The sequence below is a fragment of the Monodon monoceros genome, unplaced genomic scaffold (assembly GCF_005190385.1).
Source record: "Monodon monoceros isolate NGI ecotype Baffin Bay Population unplaced genomic scaffold, NGI_Narwhal_1 Super_Scaffold_14, whole genome shotgun sequence".
NCBI lineage: Eukaryota > Metazoa > Chordata > Mammalia > Artiodactyla > Monodontidae > Monodon > Monodon monoceros.
This window is the reverse complement of record NW_021703770.1, coordinates 43211896-43238715: the sequence shown is the minus strand read 5'-3', so window position 1 is coordinate 43238715 and position 26820 is coordinate 43211896. Positions and strand designations below refer to the sequence as shown.

The window sequence follows — 26820 nt, the reverse complement described above, 5'->3', positions numbered from 1 at the left end:
CTTTATTATATAAAATTATGTTGGCAGAATACAGAAAATTACTTCTCTTTTACCTTTACATATTTATTTTAAGTACTAAGCAAAATGCAACAGTTGGAAGAACTCGTGACGAACTACCAAAAGGTATTCATTTGGCAAAATTATTCAAGTTACAAAATGCTAATTAAATAAATGCACTTCAAAATACATGAAGTGTAATACAAGTGTATGAAAGTAGTGATCTTAAATTATTGATTTCTTTACCAAAAACTAAACACAAACAAGAAGCACAAGAGAAATACTGTCAAGTTAGACAGAAAAGAATAAATCAAACATATTGTTTATTGGGATAATTAAACTAAATAATTTTTAAAGATAACCAAACAAGTAATTAGGATTCAAAAAAGAATAATAATATTCCAATACTATATATTTTTTCTACCAATAAAAGAAGGAAGGATTTGTAGGCCAATTGAATGCTATAGACCCAGGTGCCTATAAGATCATTTGCACTGAGTTCTTCTTGGTAGGTACATATGAACTTCACTGTTACTCAAAGGTGAGCAAACTTAGGCATTATGAAGGACAGGAAAACAATTATACCTGCAACAGGGCAAAAAATTTACACATTAAAGTGATCAAATGCATCTTTAGCATAAAACTAAAATAATCTGCTTACAAATAATTCTTTTGCACTTTAGTACATCAGGGCAAAGATTTTACCCTAATGAAAAGGCAAATGGGAGGTCTCTGATAAGGTGACATCTTCATAGCTAAAAAAGAGATACCTATTAGAAAATTTGCATTCATATCTATAATCTCCGTTGTAAAAAAAATGAATCAAGTTCATAATTAAGCTATTTAAAAAATATAAGGTGATAAATGAATAATATGTCATATGAATCATATTGCCAAATCATTATATTCTATACACATAAGTGCTATTAATAAATACACTCAATTCATTCTACAGGAGAAAGAATTGTGAGACTTAATTTCACATTTCAGAATTCCTGAGTCTTAGAGAAAAATAAGTACCAAAAACCAAACAAAATAAGCCTACTCTACAGTACGGCAAATAATACAAATCTGGGCATTAAGTTAACATTACTTATAGTTTTAAAGATGAAGACTATGGGAAAAATATATATGTACTTCAATGGAATTATAAACATGATTTTAAAGCTTGGTTTTGTAGAAAGGCATTTTGATCAAACAAGGCCACCTGAGTGACATCTTTAATGATGGTAAGCCCACCACTTTAAAGGAATAACATCTTTATTTCAAAGCCTAATTATGAATATAAAAAGAAAAAGAAGTTTATTTTAATAAAATGTTTTAGTAAGACTGCAATAGGACAGCCCTTTGATGGAAGACCTAAGGAGGGTAAAACCAATGTAATGAAATTAGAACTCAAGTTCTAATTTGAGCCACCACCCATTTAAATAATTTCCCTTTTGCTTTGCATATTACACAGTGAAACTAAAAAAGGTATCTTAAGAGCACTTCAGTCCCACAATGTAGGATTTAAGCTTGTGTGTATCGGTATAATTGATCCTTACAAAAATACATTCAAACAAAAGTTCATGTCTATTTTCTAACTAGCAAGGAAAAGGAAAGCAAAGTGGTCCCACCTAAAACAATTAGAAAAAAAAAAGAACAACACCGTTTATCCTTTCTGGAAAGACTACCAAAGCAAAGAATGTCCAATAATATTATACATTTAAAATTGCATACTTTTACTCATCTTTATAAGTAGGAAAGATGCTTACAACTATTCATAGACTTTATAAATAAAGACACTAAGCAAAAAAATATTTGGATTATTTCTCTATTCATAAGTACCCATAAAGAAAACAATGAAGAAAAACTAAAGTGCAGACCTATAGGCCATTATGGGTATAATAAATGATAAAGAGTTGCAGCCAAAATTGCATCTACATTTACACTTACCTATCCAGAAAATTATTCTTGCTTTTTAAAAAATGTGCAATTTAAAAACTAGTCAGTTTCTGTTTTGTTCTGTTTCTTTGTGCTGTAATACAATTAGAACTTGCATCTGCCCACTAGCGAGGGGACTGCTAGACCTTGGACCACACACTAGGCTCTGACAATCATACATTTCATTAGAATCATACAATATTGATTCCACCTCCAGAAAATGTTAGGGTCCTCTTGTTGTAGAATGAAGAGCCACTGATATTTGGTTGATTGCCTTTAACCAGAGAGGTTTTCAGTTCCATTTCGCAAGCTACAATAGCTGCATTCAATTCCACTTGAGCTCGATGAACTACATAAAACATGAGGCCTATACTTATAATAATCTGTGAATAAAAATAAAATATTACAGTTAACAATATTTTACATGGAAAAAGGGGAGAAATATATCCAATAAATATTTGTCTTAGAAATGTTACAAACAGGATGCTTGTCAAATACCGTTAGGTAAAATTTTTAAATAGTTTACACACAGTTGTCATTTATTCTTCCTTTGGCTGCTGGGTGTGGAGGGCCAAAATCTACAGGGTAACCATTATATGGTATCCGGTTAACACAAGGCAACTATACATCCCTTTTAGTCCATATTAAATGATGTTTGTTTGATACAAGTCAAGCTTCTCTCTTTGTACCAAAAAGTTTCCTTCAAGGAATAAAAAAAATTTCTACAATAAAGGTAAAGCTGGCTAAACTTTATTAATGTAACAATGTAGTATTATTTCTGTGCAGAACTATAAATGTCCATAGGTATTTTTAAGCCCACTTAGAGAGAAGCACTACCATTTGCAAATGACCTACCTGGTGCAGCCAAAATTTAAAATATTAAGAAACACTTTTAAAAAATGAAATGCCGGACTTCCCTGGTGGCGCAGTGGTTAAGAATCCACCTGCCAATGCAGGGGACACATGTTCAAGCCCTGGTCCGGGAAGATCCCACTTGCCATGGCACAACTAAGCCTGTGTGCCACAACTACGGAGCCTGTGCTCTAGAGCCCACGAGCCACAGCTATTGAGTCCACGCGCCACAACTACTGAAGCCTGTGTGCCTAGAGCCTGTGCTCCACAACAAGAGAAGCCACCATATGAGAAGCCCATGCACCGCAACAAAGAGTAGCCCCTGCTTGCCACAACTAGAGAAAGCCCGGGCACAGTAATGAAGACCCAACACAGCCAAAAATAAATAAATTAATTTAAACAATTTAAAAAAATGAAATGCCAATAAGCTTCAAAAGAAATTAACTAGAGATTTTGAACACGAAACTGTCTATACTTTTCAAAACAAAAACAAAGGAACATGGTGAGGGGAAAAACGCCAGTCAAAGGGATAACTAGAAAAAGCTTTAAACTGAAAATCAGGTTCTAGTCTTGGTTTAGCCACTCACTAGTGCTGTGATTTCAGGTAAGTCCCTTTAAACCACATGGGCTTCTCCCACTGTCCAAAAGTTGTGGTCCCTCTGTGCTTAAACATTCTACATACAATTCAGCACAATGAATGTCTAAGCAGTCTATATCTTTTAAATGGTATTTATTCCAAAGTTCATTTTAAAGCAGTTCTTTAGAGTTTGGAGCAAATATTCTCAGTAGATATTGTTTAATGTCCCAGCAAGCTTTCAAAGGCTGCTCTAAGCATAGTGATCCTTAAATATAACACTGTTTCAATTAAGCCTACCTGTAATTTTATGGGAGAAATATTCTAGATACAAGTGTTGAGGGAGGTAGGGGGAAGGGCAGGATACTGGGAGTAAGGTAGGTTGAGTAGATGGGGGAACCTGGAACTTGCACAAGGGAATCTGTACATGAAGCGAATCTGTACATGAAGCGAATTACTTAATACAATTCTAAGCAAATTAGTTTTATTTTATTTTATTTTTTATGTTATAGGAAACAAAGATTTATTTTATTCATCCTTATTTAAAACATTTTCTTTTTTAAATAATTTTATTGGAGAATAGTTGATTTACAATGTTGTGTTAGTTTTAGGTGTATAGCAAAGTGATTCAGTTACAAATACACATACATTCATTCTTTTTTAGAGCCTTTTCTCATATAGGCTACCACAGAATATTGAGTAGAGTTTCCTGTGCTATACAGTAGGTCCTTGTTGGTTATCTATCTTATATATAGTAGTGTACGTATGTTCACCCCAAGCTCCTGATTTATCCCTCCCTTGCCAGTTTCCCTTTTGTAACCATAAGGTTTTTTTTGTTTCTTTTTTTTGCGGTATGCGGGCCTCTCACCGTTGTGGCCTCTCCCGCTGCGGAGCACAGGCTCTGGACACGCAGGCTCAGCGGCCATGGCACGCAGGCTCAGCAGCTCCGCGGCATGTGGGATCCTCCCGGACCGGGGCACGAACCCCTGCCCCCTGCATCGGCAGGCGGACTCCCAACCACTGTGCCACCAGGGAAGCCCCAAATTAGTTATTTTAAACGTAGGCTTTTAAATCTTGTCTTTGTTCTCTAACATGTGAGCTCTCTTAAAAACACAAGATATACTTATTGAACACCCTAAGTTTGATACTATGTGGATGGTGATACAATGTAAAGAGATGAAAAAAATGTTAACTAATTGGGGGAGGGTGTGGATGAGATGCTAAGTTCTGCTTAGGACATGCTGAATTTGAGGTGCCTATTAGATATCCAAAGCAATTCAGTGAATGGGTCTAAAGGTATGGAAAGAAGGCTGAGCTGAAGATGTGTATTAGGGAGTCCTTGCAATAAACATAATAGCAGCAACCACAGTAACTGGATTTACCAAGAAGAAAAGTTTTCAGAGTGAGACTAAAAAGCTCTGGCTAGAATCTTAAGGAAGACCAAGTTAGGGGTGAAAAGAGAAGGAGGTGCTGATAAATGAGCCAGGCAAACAGCAAAAAAGATCAGGAGACTGTTATCAAAGAAGCTAAGAGAAGAAGGTGTTTTTAAAAGGCATAGTCAACAGAATCTTAGGTTGCTAAGATGAGAACTGTAAAGTGTATCTGATTTAGAGAAGGTTAGTGATGAAAGCTTGAGGGAAGAATTTGGTGAGGCCACAGAAAATAAGTTTAGAACCACTGAAAAAGTCTTTTGGGTTCCCAGCAAGGGTGAATGGGCTACATCTTTACATGGGATTTTCCCCCAGATGCCTTTCTGGAGCCCAGGGCCTGGCAATGTGTACTGACTCTTCCCAACAGCCCAGTGAAGTAGACAAAACAAAAAAACAAAAAACTTTTTAAAAAGTTTCCCTATTAAAACAAAAGAATAAAAAAAAAGAACAAAAAGAAAAACAATAAAACAAAAGAATCAAACACAAGTAGAAAGACAAGCTTTAAAGGGGAAAGCCTATAGAAAGTGATTTCTTCCACTGTTAACTGAAAAGCAAGCTGAGAGTATGAGCAGAACATAAGAGGGTTAGTACATTTCTTAGTTGGAAATTGAGGGGTTTCCCATTTGAAGGCTTTTGATTTTTCTGTTAAGCAAGAGAGGTAATCTGTTGAGAATGAAGAAGGAAGCCAGGAGAGGAGGAAAAAACTGTGAGGAGGGTGAGGATAAGTTTGAAATAGTCATTGAGGAAAATGGGGGAACGGGAAGACAAAGGAAACAGAATATAGGGCAGTGTTGAGAAACCAGCTGAAGGTTTGCAACCATGAATTAAATATCACCAATTTGCTTGGTCGTATGACTTGCCCAAAAGAGCAGGTGCAAAGCAGATCAAAACTTGCATTTATCTAGGATTGGGGTTTTGGCTGATGAGTACACACAAAAATATATGGAAAAGATGAACTGAACTGACAAACCATGGAATCTAAGTTGGATTTCAGTACAGTAAATACTTGTGCCTTCCTCTGAACATCTGTTTGGTATTTCTTTGATTTTACAGACACTGTGGACTCTATTTAGGTGGCTACAGTGGGAGGCAAATTTGTGGCTCATTTCTAGCGAATATGAGGAACCTCATGTTATTTACTCTGCTGACTTTAACCTACGCTTCATCCTTTTTTCCTATGCTAATTTTCTCCTTCAAGATGACTTCTTTCTCCTCTCTTTTTATTCTCCTGTATATCTTTTGTAAGCTAAATTAAATCCTCCCTGAAACAAATTACAAGTAACATCATCAATATATCCAATCAAGGCATAAACATGCCTTCACTTTTTTGTTGTTGTGGTGGTTGTTTTTTGTAAATGTCTGGGCTAAGAAACATTTACCTTTTTCCCCCTGTTTTGTATCCTAAGCTTAAATAATTTGCCAATTCAAGCAAAGGGGTAAGAAATCGCTTAGAAAAAAGAACATCCTATATTTTAAGAAGCATCACTGACAAATGCATGAACTAGTTTGTTCTATTACAATTCCATTGATTATAGTTGAGTAATTTACTAAGATGCATAGAAATATAAAGTATCAAATAGTGAATATCTTCTGAAAACTATTAATAATGAGGAATTCTAATTACAATGTCAAGAAAAAAAGATGTTTCAAATTGTTTTCAGGAAACTTGAAAAACATAAAATATGCTTAAATATACTAAAAAAATCAATCTGAGAATGTAGTGTACATCAGAATCTTAGAGTACCTTGGGATGATTATAAACATAAATTATTAACATAGATACTACGTAACACATAGAAAGTTTAGTATGTGATTGGCATGCTACATTAATAAAAATAAACCAACTGTAACAAAAACTCTAAACCTATAGCAGGTTATCTTAAAAAAATGTAGCTCTGAAGAAAAAATAGTAAAGAAAAATAAAAACTGACTTCCTGAATATCAAAAATATTACAAAATTTTTGTTAAAGCAAGCCCTTTCACTGACAAGCTTTATTTATAGTTTAATGTAAATATTCCTGGGCTTACTTTGTTTACTAAACTTGTACTGCATAAGCACAAAGAAAATTAACTCTGGCTTTATTTATCATAGTATTTTTAATACAATATAGTACCTCAATAAATTGAGAATACCACTAACAGTAAATTTGCAATGTGACACCATATATTCAATAACAGTATAAATTAAAACTTACAAAGTCAAGGGACCAGTAAGTTAAGTCAGCTATCTCACTAGTATTATCTGCTCAGTAGACTGTTGGTTATGAGTGTGGTCTCTAGAACCAACTGCCTTTGTTCAAATCCTGATCCTACCCCTTGCAGCTCAGACATTAGACAAATTATTATCCAATGGTGTGCTAGTAAACTAGCTCTTAGGGATCAGAGGTGGGAAGCTTGACTTAGAGCACTTGCCATTTTCCATAACTGTAGATACCCCCATCATGACCAATTTCAAGCTACCAGTGTGACATCACTGAATGTACAATTGGCTCGAGATAATAGATAATAAAATTATATGCCTACTAAGGTTTTGGTAGGCATTAAATGAGCTTAAATATATGGCATATAAAGCATTCAATAAATGTTAGTGACCATCATAATCATCTTACTAAATCATCAAAAATTATGGTGATTTTATATTTTGGTAAATCTCAGGAATGAAATGTATCACAAGCAAATGAATTTTTAACTCTTCCTGCATGTAATTTAAGGCACTGAATAAGTCTGCCTACATAGCAGGACTTTCCTCTTTTATTAACCTCTTATATTGAATTGTATGTACCCCAAACTATGCTATAATCTGCATGGTAGTAATAATTTATTATACAAATATTATTTGAACTTATAATGGAATATTTCTACACTTTTTATAAAACAATACTTTCTAAAAAATTTTTGTTCACATCAAATTGTACTAGAAATAAATTTACATTGCCAGTATAATAATCTAAAAAATACAAATAGAAGAGTTCAATACCTTCAAAATTTGAAGGTAAAGTAACTAAGATAAAAACCCAACCCCACCAAATCTCATTATCTCTAGAAATGTAGTATTAACACTTCATACAAACTCAAAACAGAATATTTGATTTAGTCATGACTTTGAAAATAATCACTGCAAAAAGAAACCTATTTTTGTCATTCCTTTTTTTGTGTTTAAGAGAATTTTCAATAAGTGTCAATTCAGTTTTATATATTTCCATATATCCACACTTTTAAAAATGTAAGTGTTGTCAAAATATGAAGTAGTAGTGAAAGAAGAAAAGGTGTAAAAAGGAAAAAATCTTCTTAAATTATTTTCAGTGAAATTTCTTAGATTTAAATCAGTAATGTCATACAAAAAGGAAACAAAAAAACATAAGCCTTGGCCTTAAACTCACCTGTAAACAAAAAACAAAATATCCACTAACACTTTGTTCTGCAATGACATCTTCCATGGTCCTCAGGGTGGTACCCAAATAAGAATTCAGGAGCTGGGTAGGAAGCAGTCCAACCGAAGATGCCATCAGATAGTTGGGTAAGGAGAGATCAGTAATCTAGAAGAGCAGATTAAATGGAATGATTCATTACAACATAAAATTTCAACTTTACATAAAACTGTGGTACCAGTTTGCTAGCAGTTTTCCCTTGGAGTAGAGGGAGCTGAACTATTTTTCAAAGCATTCTGGTTTTTAAAAATGATTATAAAGGGAATACATACAGAATGTAAAAGATGAAATAAAAGTTTAAAGAAAAATTTTAATATTCTATTATTCTGCCATTGAAAGCTAACATTTGTGACTATTGTTTTTTCCTTACACGTAAATAAAATGTGCACACACATAGATCACTCTGTAAAAACAGTTTTTTAAGTCTTCCTCATGTCATTTAAATATTCTTCATAAGCATACTTAAATGGCAATGTGGTCACTGGGCTTTGAAGCCAAGTAACTCTAGAATGACATTTATGGGCGGAGTCTTTGAATATCAGTTTTTTCATTTGTAAAATGAGGATAATAACCACTACCTTACATGGTTGTTGTTAGGATCAGAAATATTTGTAAATATCTTAACAAATGCTAGCACATGACTGACACTCAAAAAGGTAGAAATTATTATTATTATACAATTACACTATTGGGTTGGCGAAAAGGTTCATTCAATTTTTTTCCATAAGATGGCTCTAGTAGCACTTAGGTGTCTTTAACTTCATTCGAAACAATTTTGTTAGATTGTATTGTGACAGCTGTCATATCAGTGTGCATTTAAAAAATAACATCAAAATTGAATTTTTGTGTAGCCATTTTAATATTAAAGATGGAAGAAAAAAAGCAACATTTTCGGCATATTATTCTTTATTATTTCAGGAAAGGTAAAAACGCAGCTGAAACGCAAAAAAAGATTTATGCAGTGTATGGAGAAGGTGCTGTGACTGAACAGTGGTTTGTAAAGTTCCGTGCTGGAGATTTCTTGCTGAACGATGCTCCACTGTCAGGTAGACCAGGTAAGTTGATAGTGATCAAATCGAGACATTAATTGAGAACAATCAACGTTAAACCACATGGGAGATAGCCAGCATACTCAAAATATCCAAATCAAGCATTGAAAATCATTTGCACCAGTTTGGTTATGTTAATCGCACTGATGTTTGGGCTCCTTGTAAGTTAAGCGGGGGAAAAAAGCCCTTCTTGATGGTATTTTCGCATGCGATTCTCTACTTAAACGTAACAAAAACATTCTGCTTTTAAAACAAATTGTGATGGGCAATGAAAAGTGGATACTGTACAATAATATGGAATGGAAGCGATCGTGAGGCAAGCGAAACCACACCAAAGGCTGGTCTTCATCCAAAGAAGGTCATGCTGTGCATATGGTGGGATTGGAAGGGAGTCCTCTGTTATGAGCTCCTTCTGGAAAACCAAACGATTAATTCCAACGAGTACTGCTCCCAAGTAGACCAACTGAAAGCAGCACTCAATGAAAAGCGTCCGGAATTGGTCAACAGAAAACACATAATCTTCCATCAGGATAACGCAAGACTGCATGTTTCTTTGATGACCAGGCAAAAACTGTTACAGCTTGGCTGGCAAGTTCTGATTAATCCACCGTATTTACCAGACACTAAACCTTCGGATTTCCATTTATTTAGGTCTTTAAAAAATTCTCTTAATAGGGCTTCCCTGGTGGCGCAGTGGTTGAGAGTCCGCCTGCCAATGCAGGGGACGCAGGTTCGTGCCACGGTCCGGGAAGATCCCACATGCCGCGGAGCTGCTGAGCCTGTGAGCCATGGCCGCTGAGCCTACGCGTCTGGAGCCTGTGCTCCGCAACGGGAGAGGCCACAACAGTGAGACGTCCGCGTACCACAAAAAAAAAAAAAAAAAAAAAAAAAATATATATATATATATTTTTTTTGTTTTGTTTTGTTTCCTCTTAATGGAAAAAAGTTCAATTTCCTGGAAGAATGTAAAAGGCACCTGGAACAGTTCTTTACTCAAAAAAAGTTTTGGAAAGATGGAATTATGAAGTTGCCTGAAAATGGCAGAAGGTAGTGGAACAAAACAGTGAATACATTGTTCAACAAAGTTCTCAGTGAAAATGAAAAATGTATATTTTATTGTTACTTAAAAACCAAAGGAACTTTTTGGCCAACCCAATAACACTGTGTGGATGTAGCACAATTTAACCATTCTTTTACTGTAGAACATCTAAAATTGTTTCCTTATTTCTTTGTGTATATGTGATTACGTATTTTTTTTTTTTGCTATTATACATTCTTTAAACCTATATGAAAACCTTTCTATATTAACCTCTGTGGGAGAACAGTGTCTAAAATATCCCCAATAAATCCATCTCATAGTATTCATGCCCTTGTGTGATCCTCTCCCCTAGAGTGTGGGCTGGACCTAGTGCTTTCTTCTAGCAAACAGACTGCACAGCATAAGCGATGAGATGTTAGTTCCAAGATTAGGTTACAAAAAAAACAGGACTTCCATCTCTCCCTCAAGAAGGTAAGTTACCATGTTGCAAGCAGCTCTATGGAGAGGTCCTTGCTGTACCAAGGAACTGATGCCTTCAGCCAACAGCTAGCAAATACCTGAGACCTGCCAACAGCCACCAGAGTAAGCCTGGGAGCAGATTCTCCCCCAGTGGAGCCGTAAGATGGCTGCACCTCTGGTCAACATCTTTTTTTTTTTTTTCTGGTCAGCATCTTGATTGTAGTACTGAGAGAGAACCTGAATTAGAGGCACCTAGCTATGCTGTACAGGAATTCCCGACCCACAGAAACTGTGAGATAATAAATGTTTATTAAGCCATTCAGTTTTGGAGTGATTGTTACACAGCAAGAAATGACTAATATGCAACTCCATTATTTTAGGAAAGATCATTTGGAATGGAATTACTGGATCAAACAGTAAAAACTGTTTTCCCAAAAGGTTCACAGTTTTACATACCTATCAGTAAGTAATGTATAGGTGTGTCCATTTCATCATACTCTTACCAACTTTAAGTTTTAAATTTCAATCTTTCTTAGTTTGATAGGGGTAAAAATAATGTTTGATCATTGTTTAATCTGTACTATTTTAATTTATATTTTCATTAGTTTTAAATATACATTTGCACTTCTTTATGGCTTTATTTGTTCACATTTGCTCATTTTTATTGAAATGTTAAGTGTTTTCTTATTTATTCATGATATTTATTCTTTTTAAGGGCAACTTTTTGTCCATTATATGTGGTAAATATTTTCCTTTAAAGTGTCTCTTTAATTTTATGTTTTGACATTCAAATGTTTCTAAATTTATACATGTATTATTTATATATATTATTAATTGTTTCCTCTGATTTTCCATTGCTTTTAGCTTAAGAATGTCTTTTCAGATCCCATTGTTAATTTCTTCCTATATTTCTTTTATTATATTTTCCTTTTAATATTTACCACTTATTCCTTCTGCAATTTATTTGAATTAAAGGTGAGGATTCCTTATTCCTCCCTTTCCCCAGTAGCCAATTTTCCTAGCATTATTTATTGAATAATGAATAACTTCTCCAGCAACTTATGATGTTTACTTTATTATAAATGAAGTTACTGTATATAAGGGGCTCTATTTTGGGCTCTAATACTGTCCACTGATATCTTAAACCTTGTGTTGAAACCAAATTATTGTAAAGACTATCAGTTTAATATCTCATAAGGAATTTCCCATCCTTCAAATCCCTATTACTCTTCTTTCTAAAATTTGTATAACCTTCTTACCTATTCATTTTTACAGATACATTTTAGGATCACTCTGTCACTCAAAAAAATTAGTAAATATTATACTAGGATTAAGGTAAATTTATAAATTAATCTGGACAGAGATGCCATCTCCAGAATATTCAGTCCTCTTATCAAGAAATGTTTTTACAATTACTTAAAAATCCTCCACATTTCTTACTAAAGTTTGGTAGTTTTAGTCACATGTATCAGTTATTTCTTATTAGTTTATTTCTAAGCATGCTGTGTTATAGTTGTTGTTGCTACTGCCATTAATTTTGAGAATAACTTTTCCACATCCTTAACTGGGTATTACTGTTATATAAGAAAGCTAGTGGCTATTTTATTAAATTTCACTTTCATTAATTTTAAGAGTCTGGTATTTTAATCAGCTACAGGTTACTCTATAACTACAATCTAACCTAATAATTACGTAAATCATGTTTTCAATAAAGATACATTTATCTCTACTCATAGATGATTAATTGGAGATACACCACTGCTGGTTTAGAAAGAATACTGCAGTGACTGCTTGTTAAAGATTCACCTAAACAATTACTGACTCAAAGACTGCTCCATGCAAGATGCTCTGGTAGGTGCCTGCAAGAGAGGCAGTATGACACAACTTTTACCTTGAAGAATTTACACACTGACAAGTACACACACTACTTCAGAAACAGGCAGAAAGGGAGCCTTGAGAAGAACTACACAGAAAGTATTAAAGAGTAAACAGGGATTAAAATCTCTGTAGGAGTGGGGGGGCCAAAGGGCAATATTGTGGAATAAGAGGAATTTGAAATGAACTCCACAAGCTAATATGGGTTTGGCAGGCAAAGACAGGTGGGATGAGGAAGTTCAGGTGTTCCAAGAAGAGAATGAATAAGGACAATGTGGTAGGGAACATACAGGATGTATTAGTAAAGTTAGCAGTACAGTTTGGATTATTTATAGGGCAAGGGAATCCTGTAAAATAAAGACAGGGCAAGTATTTGGGGTGATACTTGTTATGGGCCTTGGGTGAAAGGGGAATGAGTTTGTACTCAGTAGAAAAGCTCTGGGGAGTCTAATCAAAGAACGACATGAATGGGGCTAAGTATTAGGAAGGTTCCTCTATCACTCTGGTGCACTTACAGGAATGGAGAACTTTCTTTAGAATTAAACATGTCAAATATATAAAATAAGTAAATATGACAAAAATGAATCATAAAAATTATTACACTGCAGTTAATAATAACATTATATGTTAGGGAAGTTATTTTTAAAATAAATATTTAAGTTCCAAAATATCAGAATGCAAAGCTTCAGTTCATAATCTTTAAATGTAATGAAGTTTCTCCAAAGAGAACACATAATTGACATTCATGGATGACATCAATAATATCCAAACGGCTATTTTAAGAACAGATATCATAAATCTGAAACAACCCTGCCACTTAACTCTTTAACAAGACCCTTGTCCAAAGCATAAATCAAAGTTTATCAAACGTTTCATAACCGAACCTCAGCCTTCAGAAAAAGCAAGTGTTATTATTTAAATACGGTTCTTTTCTGAAAAGCTGCATAGCTAAATAAAGCAAAGAAACTAATTTCAGGTAATCACTGTAAACTGTTTTGCTGGCGTGTCAAATAATTTAACCAATAGAACAATAATACACACACATACAGTTTTTCAACTATTACTAAGTGTATTAAAGATAAACAGTTTCTAAATTATTCTAATATGGCATTTCCTATAAGCCATGGTCCTATTCAGAATCTGCACCTAGTTCCAGTCTTTGACAAACAAAGCTAATGTAGAATACCTGTTCCCACAAAGAGACCCATCCAACCTTCTTTCCCTGGTAAGCCTTTACCCACTGACTTTTAAAAAAACATGTCTCCCAATCCAAAAATGGGCAGAAGACCAATAGACATTTCTCCAAAGAAGATATACAGATTGCCAACAAACACATGAAAGAATGCTCAACATCATTAATCATTAGAGAAATGCAAATCAAAACTACAATGAGGGCTTCCCTGGTGGCGCAGTGGTTGAGAGTCCGCCTGCCGATGCAGGGGACACGGGTTGGTGCCCTGCTCTGGGAAGATCCCACATGCCGCGGAGCGGCTAGGCCCGTGAGCCATGGCCGCTGAGCCCGCGCGCCCGGAGCCTGTGCTCCGCAGCGGGAGAGGCCACAAGAGTGAGAGGCCCGTGTACTGCAAAAAAAAAAAACAACATAAAACAAAAAAACTACAATGAGATATCATCTCACACTGGTCAGAATGGCCATCATCAAAAAATCTAGAAACAATAAATGCTGGAGAGGGTGTGGAGAAAAGGGAACCCTCTTGCACTGTTGGTGGGAATGTAAATTGATACAGCCACTATGGAGAACAGTATGGAGTTTCCTTAAAAAACTACAAATAGAACTACCATATGACCCAGCAATCCCACTACTGGGCATATACCCTGAGAAAACCATAATTCAAAAAGAATCATGTACCACAATGTTCATTGCAGCTGTATTTACAATAGCCAGGACATGGAAGCAACCTAAGTGTCCATCAACAGATGAATGGATAAAGAAGATGTGGCACATATATACAATGGAATATTACTCAGCCATAGAAAGAAACGAAATTGAGTTATTTGTAGTGAGGTGGATGGACCTAGAGTCTGTCATACAGAGTGAAGTAAATCAGAAGGAGAAAAACAAATACCGTATGCTAACACATATATATGGAATCTAAGAAAAAAAATGTCATGAAGAGCCTAGGGGCAGGACGGAAATAAAGACACAGACCTACTAGAGCATGGTCTTGAGGATATGGGGAGGGGGAAGGGTAAACTGTGATGAAGTGAGAGAGTGGCATGGACATATATACACTACCAAACGTAGGGTGGATAGCTAGTGGGAAGCAGCCGTATAGCACAGGGATATCAGCTCGGTGCTTTGTGACCGCCTGGAGGGGTGGGATAGGGAGGGCGGGAGGGAGGGAGACGGAAGAGGGAAGAGATATGGGAACATAGGTATATGTATAACTAATTCACTTTGTTGTAAAGCAGAAACTAACACACCATTGTAAAGCAATTTTACTCCAATAAAGATGTTAAAAAAACAAAACAAAACAAAACATGACTCCTTGTCCTACTTTCCAAAAAGACATTAAATGTGAGCCTAGAGTATTCCCACTGGAATTCCTGACTACAATACCCTGGGATCTTGGCTCAGGACTGTTTTCCTACTCCAAAGACTCCTAGAAATCTCAGCCTAGGATGTCAGTGTTATCCTGCTGGTTAGATTCTGTGATCAGAAATACTCCAGTGAGTGTTCCAGGGATGGTGAATGCTACCTGATAGCCATTTTCCCATGCTTTTTTTTTCTTATTCTCAGAGGTACTGTGATTTACTTGGAGATGTAACTCACTTGTCTGGGTCAGTAGGGGTTACTGTAGAATATTACTTTACCATATACCAGATAGATCCTGAAAACAAAGACGTGCCCATCTGAAGGAAAAAAAAGAGGAAGAAACCCTTAATTCTGAATAGCAAGAGCTGATTCTTCTCTGAACACATATTTTTGAAGCTGACAATAAGAGAACTCTGTCTTTAGATGGATCACTCAGATGCTCACTGAACCTGAGGCCTGCTGTCCTTTCAGGCACGGCACAAAGCACAGCTCCCCTGGCAATCCTGCCTCCAGCCCCTCTGCTTTCTCTATTTACGGCTGTTTACACAACGGCTTTACGGGCTTTAATTTAACACACTAAGAAACTTTATCATTTTTACAAAGAATATCTTGACACAGATCGAGTGAAGAATATAAAGCTGATCTGTGTATGGGAGAATTCAAATTTTATCCATAGCTTTGTGAATCTCTATTAGTTTTGGCAAATTACACCTTCCTGTATAGGTGTGTTTCTTAGTTTATATAAAAGCAATGCTGCTTATTGACAAAGTTACTATTAAAGTAAATTCCAATTAAAATATATATTTAGTAATATTATACAGAAAAAAATCATGAATCCCTATAATAATTTTTAAGGAATGGTCAAAAGAAGTTAAAATGACTACATTTGCTCTTTTCATCTAAATATTATTGATAAATTATATATTTTATAATATATATCCTAAATATTGATACTTACTCTCAATATTTCAGAAACAGAGAGGGAGAAATAGTCAACAAATGGCAAGTAGTTTTCACTTCCAGAAATATGAAATTTTAAAAACTGGTTAAAGGAAAAACATTAACTGCCCATTCCCTTCCCTCCCCAAAATACCTCTTTCAGTGTTCCCAATCTCAGTTGCCCTAGCTAGACACTTCAGAAGTCAGTCACACCACTCATTCTTCCCTCATTCTCACAGCCAATCATCTACCCTTTCTTATGGATTATACCTTTTACATATGTTAGAAATCTACCCATTGTCTGTCCCTATTCCTATTCAGTCTCCCCCTCTCTAGTCTTGATACTCTAGACCTACCCTCCACTCACAACCTATGCTAAATTTTGCAGAAATCTTTTAAAAATGCAAATCCAATCCTGCTTAAACTCCTTCCTACTGCCATCAGAATGAAGGTCAGGTTCTTCAACATGCAAACTGCTTCATGACCTGGCCTCTGAATGTGTCATGCTTCACATCACACTATGTTCCAGACACATCAAAATTCTCTTGTTCTTAGAACATTCCTCGCTCTCTTCTTTTTGGGCCTTTGTACATTGTTCCTTCTGGCAAGAACACTTATACCCTTCCTCCCACTCCTTTTATTTGGGCCAAGTCCCAAACTAGCTTGCACTACTCAGTCATCAATTTCTCTAGGACACCTATCCCAAGCTCCTAAGTCTGCATTAAGAACTGCTCTCAAGTTCTCTGACAGACACTATTACTCGCCAAGTCCCTTCATACTAGAGAGTAACGGAAGGTTTCACCATCTGTTTGCCCTTTACCCCTTCCTCAGACTATAAGTTTGTAAAGGAAGGGACCCATCTGTCTTGTTCCTCATTGTGTCTCTAGTCTTTAGTATGATGCCTACTATATATCAGGTACTAAATATATGTTGACTGGATGTAGACTGTACCAACATTAAAATTGTTTTGTTTATAAATGTGGAGACTTATAATAGTTGCCAGTTTATAAACAGGCTAGGATGCAAAGTCCACTGGTAATTGGCTGTTCAGAAACTAAACATGCTTTCCCCCTTCCCCTCAGAGAAATAATGTATTAAATGGAAATTAATTCATTATCAGCAAAATATTAGCCTTGATATATCCAGAATGTTTTCTCCACTAGACTGCAAGCACCCTGAAGGATCTGGGATGGCTTTATTCATTGCTATTGTATCTCTAGCATCTAGAACAGCAGTGGGCACAGAGTAGTATCTATCAGTTACTTGTTGAGTGAATACTGAATGAACACTAAAAGCATTTCCAGTAACCTCTGAGGTCAACCTGTTATCAAGGTTAAGACCCTCTGTTCAGGCAGCAACCCTGAATGTACTGAGAAAAGTCTTGCTACTGGAAAAAAAAAAAAAAAACCCAATAAGGCAAGGGCTCTGAGAGACCCCACAATAACAGGTAGAGAGAGCATCAGTGTAGAGGCTTCTACTGACAAGAGATAGGACAATAAATCTGTCTACAATGCAGAAACCATCTTCATATATACAGGTTTTTTCATTAGTTTACTATCCCTAAATTAGGAACTGCTTTTAACGGTTCCTAAATATTTTAGGGGTCAGTGATCCATTTGAGAATCTGATTAATACACACATTGAACCTCCTCCCCAGGGGGGAAAAATATATATATATATATCTTACGGCATATAATTTCTGGAACATGAGTTAAAAAGATCTTCTTTATAGAGTTATGACAAACTATAGGTTTATTACTTCTACTCATTCAACAAAAATTTATCAAATGCCTTATACACGTAAGGCCCAGGTCTAAGCAAGGATAAAGATACAAAGATAGAAAACCACAGCTGACTGTGTGGTCATTTTAAGTCATTTTGTAGTATACTTAATGACCAAAATGTTCATTACATTCAGTAAAAAGTCACAAAAATCATTTATAACATTCACCCACAATGTTATATAATGAAAACACATGCATTAACAAATGCAAAGACTAGAAAAATAAACACTGAAATGTTACTGATTTTTCTTCTTTGTACTTACTATACTTTTCAAAGTTTTTACAATGAATACTTATTTCATAGACAGAAAAAGCAAATATTGTTAAAATAAGTTTTAATAAGACTCTCTGTCTCTAAAGAAATTTTTTTTATCTAGGAAGGGGTAATAAGATATACTGTATTCATTACTATGATACAACAGGCTAGAGATACAGATTTGTGAATTCTAACCCCATATATGACACATGAAAACCACTGGTGAGCTGGTGAGATAACTGAAGAGGCACAAACAGGAGAACACAGTTTTGAGGACGCAATAGCCAGCTATACTCAGTGGTACTGTGAGGTCTAAGGATGTGGGCTAAGGTGGCATGACATTTTTCAACTTGGTCATCATGTCTCAACCTTCAAGACTTGATGACTCCAAGCTCCTTCAAAACACAGACTGTGCCTCTGTCTTTCTATTCCATCTGAACTGTACCACTGGCAATGAATCAGTATCCTTTAATAGTAAGAAGGAATAATCATTAGATATACTGGTACAGTGACAAGTATCATGACCCATCATCTGTGTATGAATGAATGATTATATCTATAATACAGAATAAGAATGTAATAAGATGAGAAAACATTTTTATAAAACATACTATCACCAAACTGTTAAATAAAAAGTAATGCTAGTTACTCAGAACATTTGTCTTTTTAAGAGCAAACTCTGAGACCCGGTCTAACCTCTCTCATTTTACAAATAACAAAAACTGGAGGCCAGATCATTAAATGACTTCACCAAAGTCGCACAGGAGCTGAGACAGAACCTAAGGTCCCCAAAGAGTCCATGAGGCTAAGATTTTACCATTTTTCTGGTCTTTCAGTCACTAGCTAATAAAATACTTTTATTTAATTATAATAAATTTCAGTTCGATTGTGAACTAAATTACTAGAAGTAATGTATCTTTTTCTTGATTACTCAAGGCAAACTCTAGGAAAATACATTACAGTTACATTTGCTTCAACTTTGTCTTTAATCTTATTTTGCTGTCATTATTTTAGTCAGTACACCAGTTTCACAGCTCCCTGCCCCTCCCAAAACAAACAAACAAAGAACCTTTCTGTTGCTGCTTCTAACCTACTGTGGGCTAATAAAAATAGCCAAAGTAACTAACAGTTAGGTAACATAAAATTCTTTAAAGTGGTTCCACTGAGAAGTGAGCCAGGATGATGGGTCAGGCCTTGTACTTTTAAATTTACTCATTTCTTTTCTTTCCTTTCTTTTTTTTTTTCTTTTTATCCACATATGGTCTTTTTTATAAAAAGGGTTTTGCTAAATACAAAGGTAAAAATATATATATGAGAGTTTAAGGGCCTCCTCCTACAGTTGCAGGGACTCAGGTCTGGTGGCTGTGACTGCTGTAGCTCTAAGGCAAACTTTTTCTGCAAAGTGCCAGGTAGGAAATATCTTAGGTTTTGCAGGCCATAGGGTCTTTGTCACAACTACTTAACTCTGCTGTTTTATCTTAAAAAGAGCCACAAATTGTACATACATGAATGAGCATGGCTGTATTCCAATAACACTATTTACTGATGTTAAAATTCCAATTTCATGTAATTCTCACATGCACAAAACATTATTCTTCTGATATTTTTTAAAATCATTTTCCTGGGATGATGTCTAATTCAACTGTGTAGAACCTTGTCCAGTGCCTGACACATGGGAGGCCCTAGGGCAAGTGCTCTGCAACTATCAATGGAATAAGGAGATCTCTGAGCAACCCAGCTCTGCTCAGATCAACAACAGAATCTTAGGTAAGTTCATGACTCTACAATTTACTAACTGTATGTTTCTGGGATAGTTCTTTCATCACTCTGCCTCAACTACCTTAGCTTAAGATGAGGATTAGGGTTTATATGAGTCTTAAATAAGTAATGTGTACATGTTAGAAGAACAGTGCCTGGCAGTTATTAAGTACAATATAAATAATGGTTAAATTACAAACAAACAAAAAAAACTTTGAGTATCAATGTCCTTTTTTTGGAACGCAGAGGATAGACAGAAAGAAATAGTAAGTAATGAGCAAGCTATATATTTTACCACAGCTTTGTAGCAGGTATTAGTAAACACATTTTACAACAGAAAGTATGGCTCAAAAGAGTAGCTCAAGACGTCAGAGTAAACGTTAGAACTAAATCTAATTTCAAGTGTGTGATATTTTGTCCTCTATATAACTGCCTATAAGTCACTAATAGCTCCTCAGAGGACTGTTGTGATGATTAAAGAATATCATGTATGTAAATTTGCTCTGCATATTGTAAAGTGGTATACAACATATGAAAAAGAGGATCTTCCATGCTATGTTTTATGTTTTTATTTGAGGTTTCAAAGATTTAACCATGATGGAAAGAAAATTTCCCATGTGGAATTGTTTGAGAAGTTTTTCTATAACCAAAGTGAAAACAGAGAATGATTTTTAGGATCTCCTATGGAACAACAGCAACAACAAAATCAAACCCCTTTGGAAGTTGCAAGCACCAATATGAATACTGTTACCCATAACAACCAATTATCGTGTAATATATTTGGATTAAAGTTGACATTTCACAGGTGGTAACTTTAAACTGTAGAAGTTCAGATGTCTCCAAGGGGGCATCTTATAGGAGACCTTACAAGAATGCTTTAATGTTTACTCAATACAGAATGGGATGTTATTCTAATGAATGTTTACAGTTTTCAACTTTATCAACAAAAAGGAAATTCTGAGGCTACAGACAAGACTTGCTACGTCTGAATCAGAAATAATCATGTCTCCCTCTTAGAATGAGGATGAAATAGTTAACACATCAAAGGGCACTTAGTAATTGTGGAATGATAATAGAGAGGCTATAGAGGTAAGATGAGCACTGGGAATTTATCCTGAGGGGAAAAGAAAACCCACTTGAGAGTTTCCCTGCAGGGAGTACCAAGATTGGATATGCATTCTAGAAAGAGCTTTCTGGAGAGAGAAAAAATTAGAAACCCTTGTTTAAGAAGCAAGGAGACCAGATGGGAGCCTGAGATGCCTGAACCAGGGTAGTGGCAGTGGACTGAACTGAAGGGCCTGGGAGGCAGAATCCTTAAGTCAAGTGCCACAGTCATGAAGACTGCTACCAAACACTCCAGTTCTCTCTCCTTCCTGGCACACACACTGCCCCTTTGAAGTTAGCTGTGGCCATGTAACTTGTTCAGGCCAGTAAAAAGTGAGATTACTTCCAGGTGAAAGCTTTAAAAACCAGTGCGCAATTCACCATGTCACATAAACCAAGTGAAAAATGGTGGCTCTGTCATCCTGGATCCCAAAGTAAAAACGACATAAAGCAGAGACTCCCCACCCCTTCCCCAAACCAAGTTGAACCTGGATCTGTGTCAAGTAAGTAAACAAACCTTTGATTTTTTTCTTTTTTATACTTAAAGAACATATATTTATGAGAAGTCATGGGAAAAATATGGCATCATATGCAATATAGAGTCTATTTAATAAAAAATTTTTTAATTGTATTATAAATGCTGGAAGCATATATTATAGTCCCCCAAATCATAAAAGCTGAATTCAAAATATAAATTAAATTTATCTCCTTTTCATCATAAACAATAATTCAAGCTGCATTTTTAACAAACCTTTGCTTTTTAATCCACCGAGGTTTGGGGGTTGTTACTGTAAGCATAACTTAGCCTATCCTGACTGAAGCAGTAAGAAACAGTCATCCTAGATACGTGCGCAGATAAGAACAGTACCTAGAAACACACACAGACTGCACGTCTAGAAATCTGTCTTAATGTACAATAATACCTACAGATACAAGATTACATCAAAAACACTGGTCGGGGGAGAGGGGTTAACTATTTCCCAACAGAAACAATGAGTGCATTTTTAAAAGTGGAAAAAATTTAAATATGTCCTTTGGAAATTATATTTCTTATAATCTAAGGATTGATACAATGAAGTGTTATGTACTTATTTTCCATTTCAAGCTTTTCAAAAGTAAGTGTCAGTTTGCTTATCCCTTTCTAGCACACATGGGAGAAGGAAAGAAATAAAATTAAGAATAGATAGGAAGCAAGGGAGAGCACCTTTCCTTCTTCCATACATTCACCTTTTACAATCAGCTCCTGCCTCTAAAATATAAAAACCACTACACCTCCACCACTAAGAAAAATAATTGCTAATAATTTTTGAGAATTGAGTATGTGCCAGGCAAATACTCAATGCCTTCACTGCATTAGCTTATTTAAGCCTCATAACTCAGCACAGGCTAATCAAGGACTATTTCCAAAGCCTGTGCCCCTCATGACCACTATACTTCACTTCCTCTTTGAAGTGGGCCCAGATAAATTTCTTTAATCATGGGCATTGATTAAAGATCAATCAATCGTGGACACTGAAGATGAGTTTTAACTGAAATAGCAGGGAAAAGGGATAATTTAAAAGATAGGTAGGGGGCTTCCCTGGTGGCGCAGTGGTTGGGAGTCCGCCTGCCGATGTGGGGGACGCAGGTTTGTGCCCCGGTCCGGCAGGATCCCACATGCCGCGGAGCGGCTGGGCCCGTGGGCCATGGCCGCTGGGCCTGCGCGTCCGGAACCTATGCCCCGCGGTGGGGGAAGCCGCAGCAGTGAGAGGCCCACGTACCGCAAAAAAAAAAAAAAAAAGATAGGGAAGAAAAAAACAAAAGAAATATGCCTGGAAAGGGGGCAGCTGTGGGTAGCCTGAGGGGTAGGAGGGCAGAGAGGGTAGAGGCAGAATGAAGTTCTAGAAGGCAGAAGGGAAAGTCAGCCTAAAACAAAAATCAGCCTAAACTAAGCTTTCTTTTCACTCACATACCCTGGGTGAATTCAGTAAACAGTTTTGGTTGAAAGAGCTACTAAGCAGACAGTCAATAATAGAAATGAACAAGATATAATAGACTATATCCAATGGCTCCACAAACCCCCTGCTTATGGCCAAGAGTGAGAATTTCACACAGTACCATGCACTTTTTCAGCTGGTCTGGGGTTTATAACTCAGCTCCACCACTTGGTAGGTCGGTGATCCTGAACAAGTTCCTGCATGCTTGAGCCTCCATTTCTTCCTCAGTAAAACTGTACCAATAATACCTATTTCAAGAGGCCAGTTTTCTTTTTTTCCTTCTTTTCTCTTGACCCCACAAGGCCAACTGAGAATTGCCCCTTGTCAAGTTTGGTTTCAATTACATAATTACCTTAAATTATTTCCAAGTACGAAGTATAACTTCTTAATCACATGTTTAATATGTTTAAGAGATTACTTTTAAAAAATCCTAATTTTTAATTAATAAATATATAGAGTCCACATTATATACCCGGGACTATACTAGGTATTAAATATACAATGAAGAAACAGAGTTATGGGTTGAGACCCTATCTTCAAACCGTAGTGCAAAGTTTGACTCTACCTAGGTGACCCTGGGTAATAACAACAGTAATGGTGACAAAAGCCAACATGTGAGTGTTTGTTAATCCAAGGTCAGTAGCAGTATTTATTTTATTAATTGTCTCAATAATCCTATGAAGTAGGTACCGTTACTTTCCCCATTTTGCAAATAAGAAAATGAACCACAGAGAGGATAAGTAACTTGACCAAGGTCAACAGCTTCTATGGGGACAATAGAATTCCAGAGCACCAGCCCTGTGTTCCAGACTATTAGACAATAGTCTATAAAATATGTATAATCACCTTCTGCAGGGTTAGTTTAGATTAGAAATAATATGTGGGAAAGAGCCTAGGATAGTAGGCACATGGTAGGTGGACAAGAAAATGCACACGGAAATTATACTAGAGAGGAAGCAAACTAAAGGTATGAAAACTATTCAGGTTCCTTAGTTCCCACTCTCTTTCAAAGTCTTAGGATACTTGACCTATTATTATCCAAGGTTGGGTCAAAGTTCATGTTTATAGGAGGTTGTGAAAAGGTAAAAGTTTAAGGAAGTGAACATACCAAACTGCCTGTAAACACCAAACTGTATCTGTACAGAAAACTCCTTATCTATTTCCATGCCTCCCCAAGCTTCAATCTAGTCATTACTGCTGTTGGTTAGAATCAACATGAGATTTGCAAAAGGCATTTAAAAAGAAAAGAAGAAAAAAGAAAAAAATCTTAACTTCATCACAGAGAGGTAGGTTGGTTAGAATTATTCTTAACATAAAACAAAATGAGAAAGTTTCTAGAGACTACCAATTTATTTTTGAGACAAAAGAATGTGTCAGAATAACATAAAATACATTGATTCCTATGGATTTGAGTGCTAAATTTCTTTCTTCACACAGAGTTTTCTTTAGGTCTAGCTGAAGGGTTGAGTTCCTGGGAATCTCTATATGAGCTCTTTGAACTTTAGAATCATTGAATTTGAGGAACTCAGTAACCACTTCAACCCCTTCACCTTAGAAAAGTGGAAAGCAAGGGCAGATAGTGTTAATAATTTGTTCCAAAGACACTAAGTTTGTAAATACTGGATTCCTTTCTTCCAATGGGATGGTTTCCTCACTTCGCAGTGTTTCTATTCCTCAGTCAGTTACAGTGTGATGTACATTAACTAGAAATACCTAAACTGAATAAGCAGAACATATGAATACAAGGCAAAAAGAGCACAGAAGGTGTGTAAAAAGACAAATATATTCTCACTGGGAGAAAGGTTGTCTGTCCTATTTTGTTTTATCCTACTACCTAGTGATTTCAAAATGAAGTTCCTCCAAAAAAAGATAAAAAGGAGGCTTCCCCCCATTACACTGTAAAAGCAAATTACTTGATGAAAAAAAAAGCCTATTAAAAATTTTAGGAAACTCCAAAATATGGAGTCTGTAACTACCCTCTACACTGTTTACCCAAACACTTCCTTTAGCCCCACGTTGTTAAAAACTTGAGTCAAAACACTGGATGCATTTACGCAGGTTAGAGAGAAAGCTAGGCATGTGAAGCCTTTACTCCCTGACTGTTGCCAAAGCTGCTACTGAAATCAGATGACAAATGTTTAAAATGGATATTTCCACTCATCTCCCCTCATAGTTAAAAGGGCTCTTCATTTCTTTTTATATCTTTATTGGAGTATAATTGCTTTACAATGTTGTGTTAGTTTCTGCTGTACAACAAAGTGAATCAGCTGTATGTATACGTATATCCCCATATTCCCTCCCTCTTGAGCCTCCCTCCCACCCTCTCTAGGGCTCTTCATTTTTAATCAAACTCATATGCCAAAAAAGGAGTAGCTCTTTCTCTACCAAATCTCCTATTGAGGGCCGGACTTAGATTTGCTTTATTTGTTTGAGATTTCTCAGGGTACGACGGAAAGTAATTTTAATTCCTGTTGTTAATGTCACTTCTCTGCTGGCATTTTTCTGTTGGAGCGTCCTCCCAGGGCTGTCAAAAGATCGCTCAAAAACATACTTGGAGAGGGATGGACCAGCGGGACACCACTTACCGAGAACACTGCATTCTGAAGCCCAAAAGGTATGGGGGTCAGTCTGGCCAGTGCCACCACTTTCAGGCCACTTCCTCCCTCCACGACGCGAATAACGGCGCTCAGCTTCTCGCTGCTTTGGATCCTGGCGGTCACCCAGGCGGTAAGCAGCCGCTTGCAGACCACATGGGCGATAAAGGTGCCGATGAGGACGCCCACCACCATTAGTCCCATGCCCAGCACGAAGCCGTACAGGTAGCCGGCGGCCACGTTGAGCACGATGTACCCCCAGCCGCAGGGGAACGAGACCACGATGAAGCCCACCACGAAGAGTAGGACCCCCAGCAGCGAGTCAAGGCTCTCCACCCAGAGCAGGAGGTGCTGCAGGTAGCGGCGGACCAGGGCCAGGGAAGCGAAGCACACCGCGGCCAACACGCAGACCAGCACCAGGCTCCGGCACCAACAGGTGCTGCCGAGGCAGCAGCAGCGCCAGTTTCTCACCTCGGCCACGCCGACCACCACGCCGCCGCCGCCGCCGCTCCCGGGGCTGCCCGCCAAGGCCGCGCCCGGCGCCGGCAGCTCAGAGGCCGCAGGCTGACCGTGGTGCCCCAGATAGGCTCCGAGCAAGGCTCCGGAGGCCGCTGCCGCCGCCGCCTCCGCCGCGCTCGCCCCGCCCCCGCGGGGAAGGCGGTCCTCTGAGTCGTCCCCGCCCGCCGCCCGCGGCAGGGCCCAGCGGGGCGGCAGTTCTGCGTGGCCCGGAAGGGTGTCGTGCTGCAGAAGTCGTGGCAGAGTCTGAAGCAAGTCCCCGCCGGGGATCCACATGCCTCGGCCCCAAAGAGGCCCTCAGCCGACCAGTCCCTCCGCCGCCGCCGCCGCCGCCGCCGCGCCCATCAGGCGGCGGCCGTTCATGGCGCCCCGCACGCCTGGCCTTGACTCCCCGCGTTCGCTCAGGTGGCACTAGAGGGCCTCCGAAAAAGGCAAGGACTCGGAGACGGTGGGATGATGCCGCTGAGTGAGAAAACTCCGGACCCCACACAAGCAGTGCCCTCCCAGTTTCGTCCAGAGGAGGCGGGGCCTTAGGCGCGCGGGGCGGGGCCTGGCGGGAGCTACATTTTGGCCCCGCCCCCGTGACGCACAGCCCAGCCGGCTGAGCGGGTAAAGAGAGGGGTAGTGACCGCGTAGGGAGGGCTGGGATGCTGAGGGGAGCGTTTGGGAGGGCAAAAAGATCAGAGAGTATGCGGGCACCGGAGAAGGAGGGG

The 26820-nt window shown here is 37.5% G+C and overlaps 1 protein-coding gene across 2 annotated transcripts; it reads right to left on the bottom strand.

Moving 5' to 3' along the window:
- TMEM64 (transmembrane protein 64) lies at nt 1-26615 on the bottom strand. 2 transcript variants are annotated; one of them, XM_029222479.1, is made up of 3 exons: nt 25583-26615; nt 8157-8312; nt 1-2303 (listed from the first exon to the last, which is right to left on the bottom strand). In XM_029222479.1, exons 1-3 carry the CDS (start codon nt 26381-26383, stop codon nt 2112-2114), a joined length of 1149 nt encoding a protein of 382 aa, XP_029078312.1. In that variant the 5' UTR covers nt 26384-26615; the 3' UTR covers nt 1-2111. The 2 variants fall into 2 exon arrangements, with proteins under 2 accessions (XP_029078312.1, XP_029078313.1); XM_029222480.1 differs by lacking the exon at nt 8157-8312.
- Between the last annotated feature and the right edge of the window lie 205 nt (nt 26616-26820).

Coding starts and splice junctions, on each gene's coding strand:
- TMEM64 (XM_029222479.1), bottom strand. CDS start 26,383: ATGTGGATCCCCGGCGGGGACTTGCTTCAGACTCTGCCACGACTTCTG. Junction 8,313..25,582: donor TTCAGAATGCAGTGTTCTCG/GTAAGTGGTGTC, acceptor CTGCTCTTCTAG/ATTACTGATCTCTCCTTACC. Junction 2,304..8,156: donor ATTTTGTTTTTTGTTTACAG/GTGAGTTTAAGG, acceptor TTTTATTCACAG/ATTATTATAAGTATAGGCCT.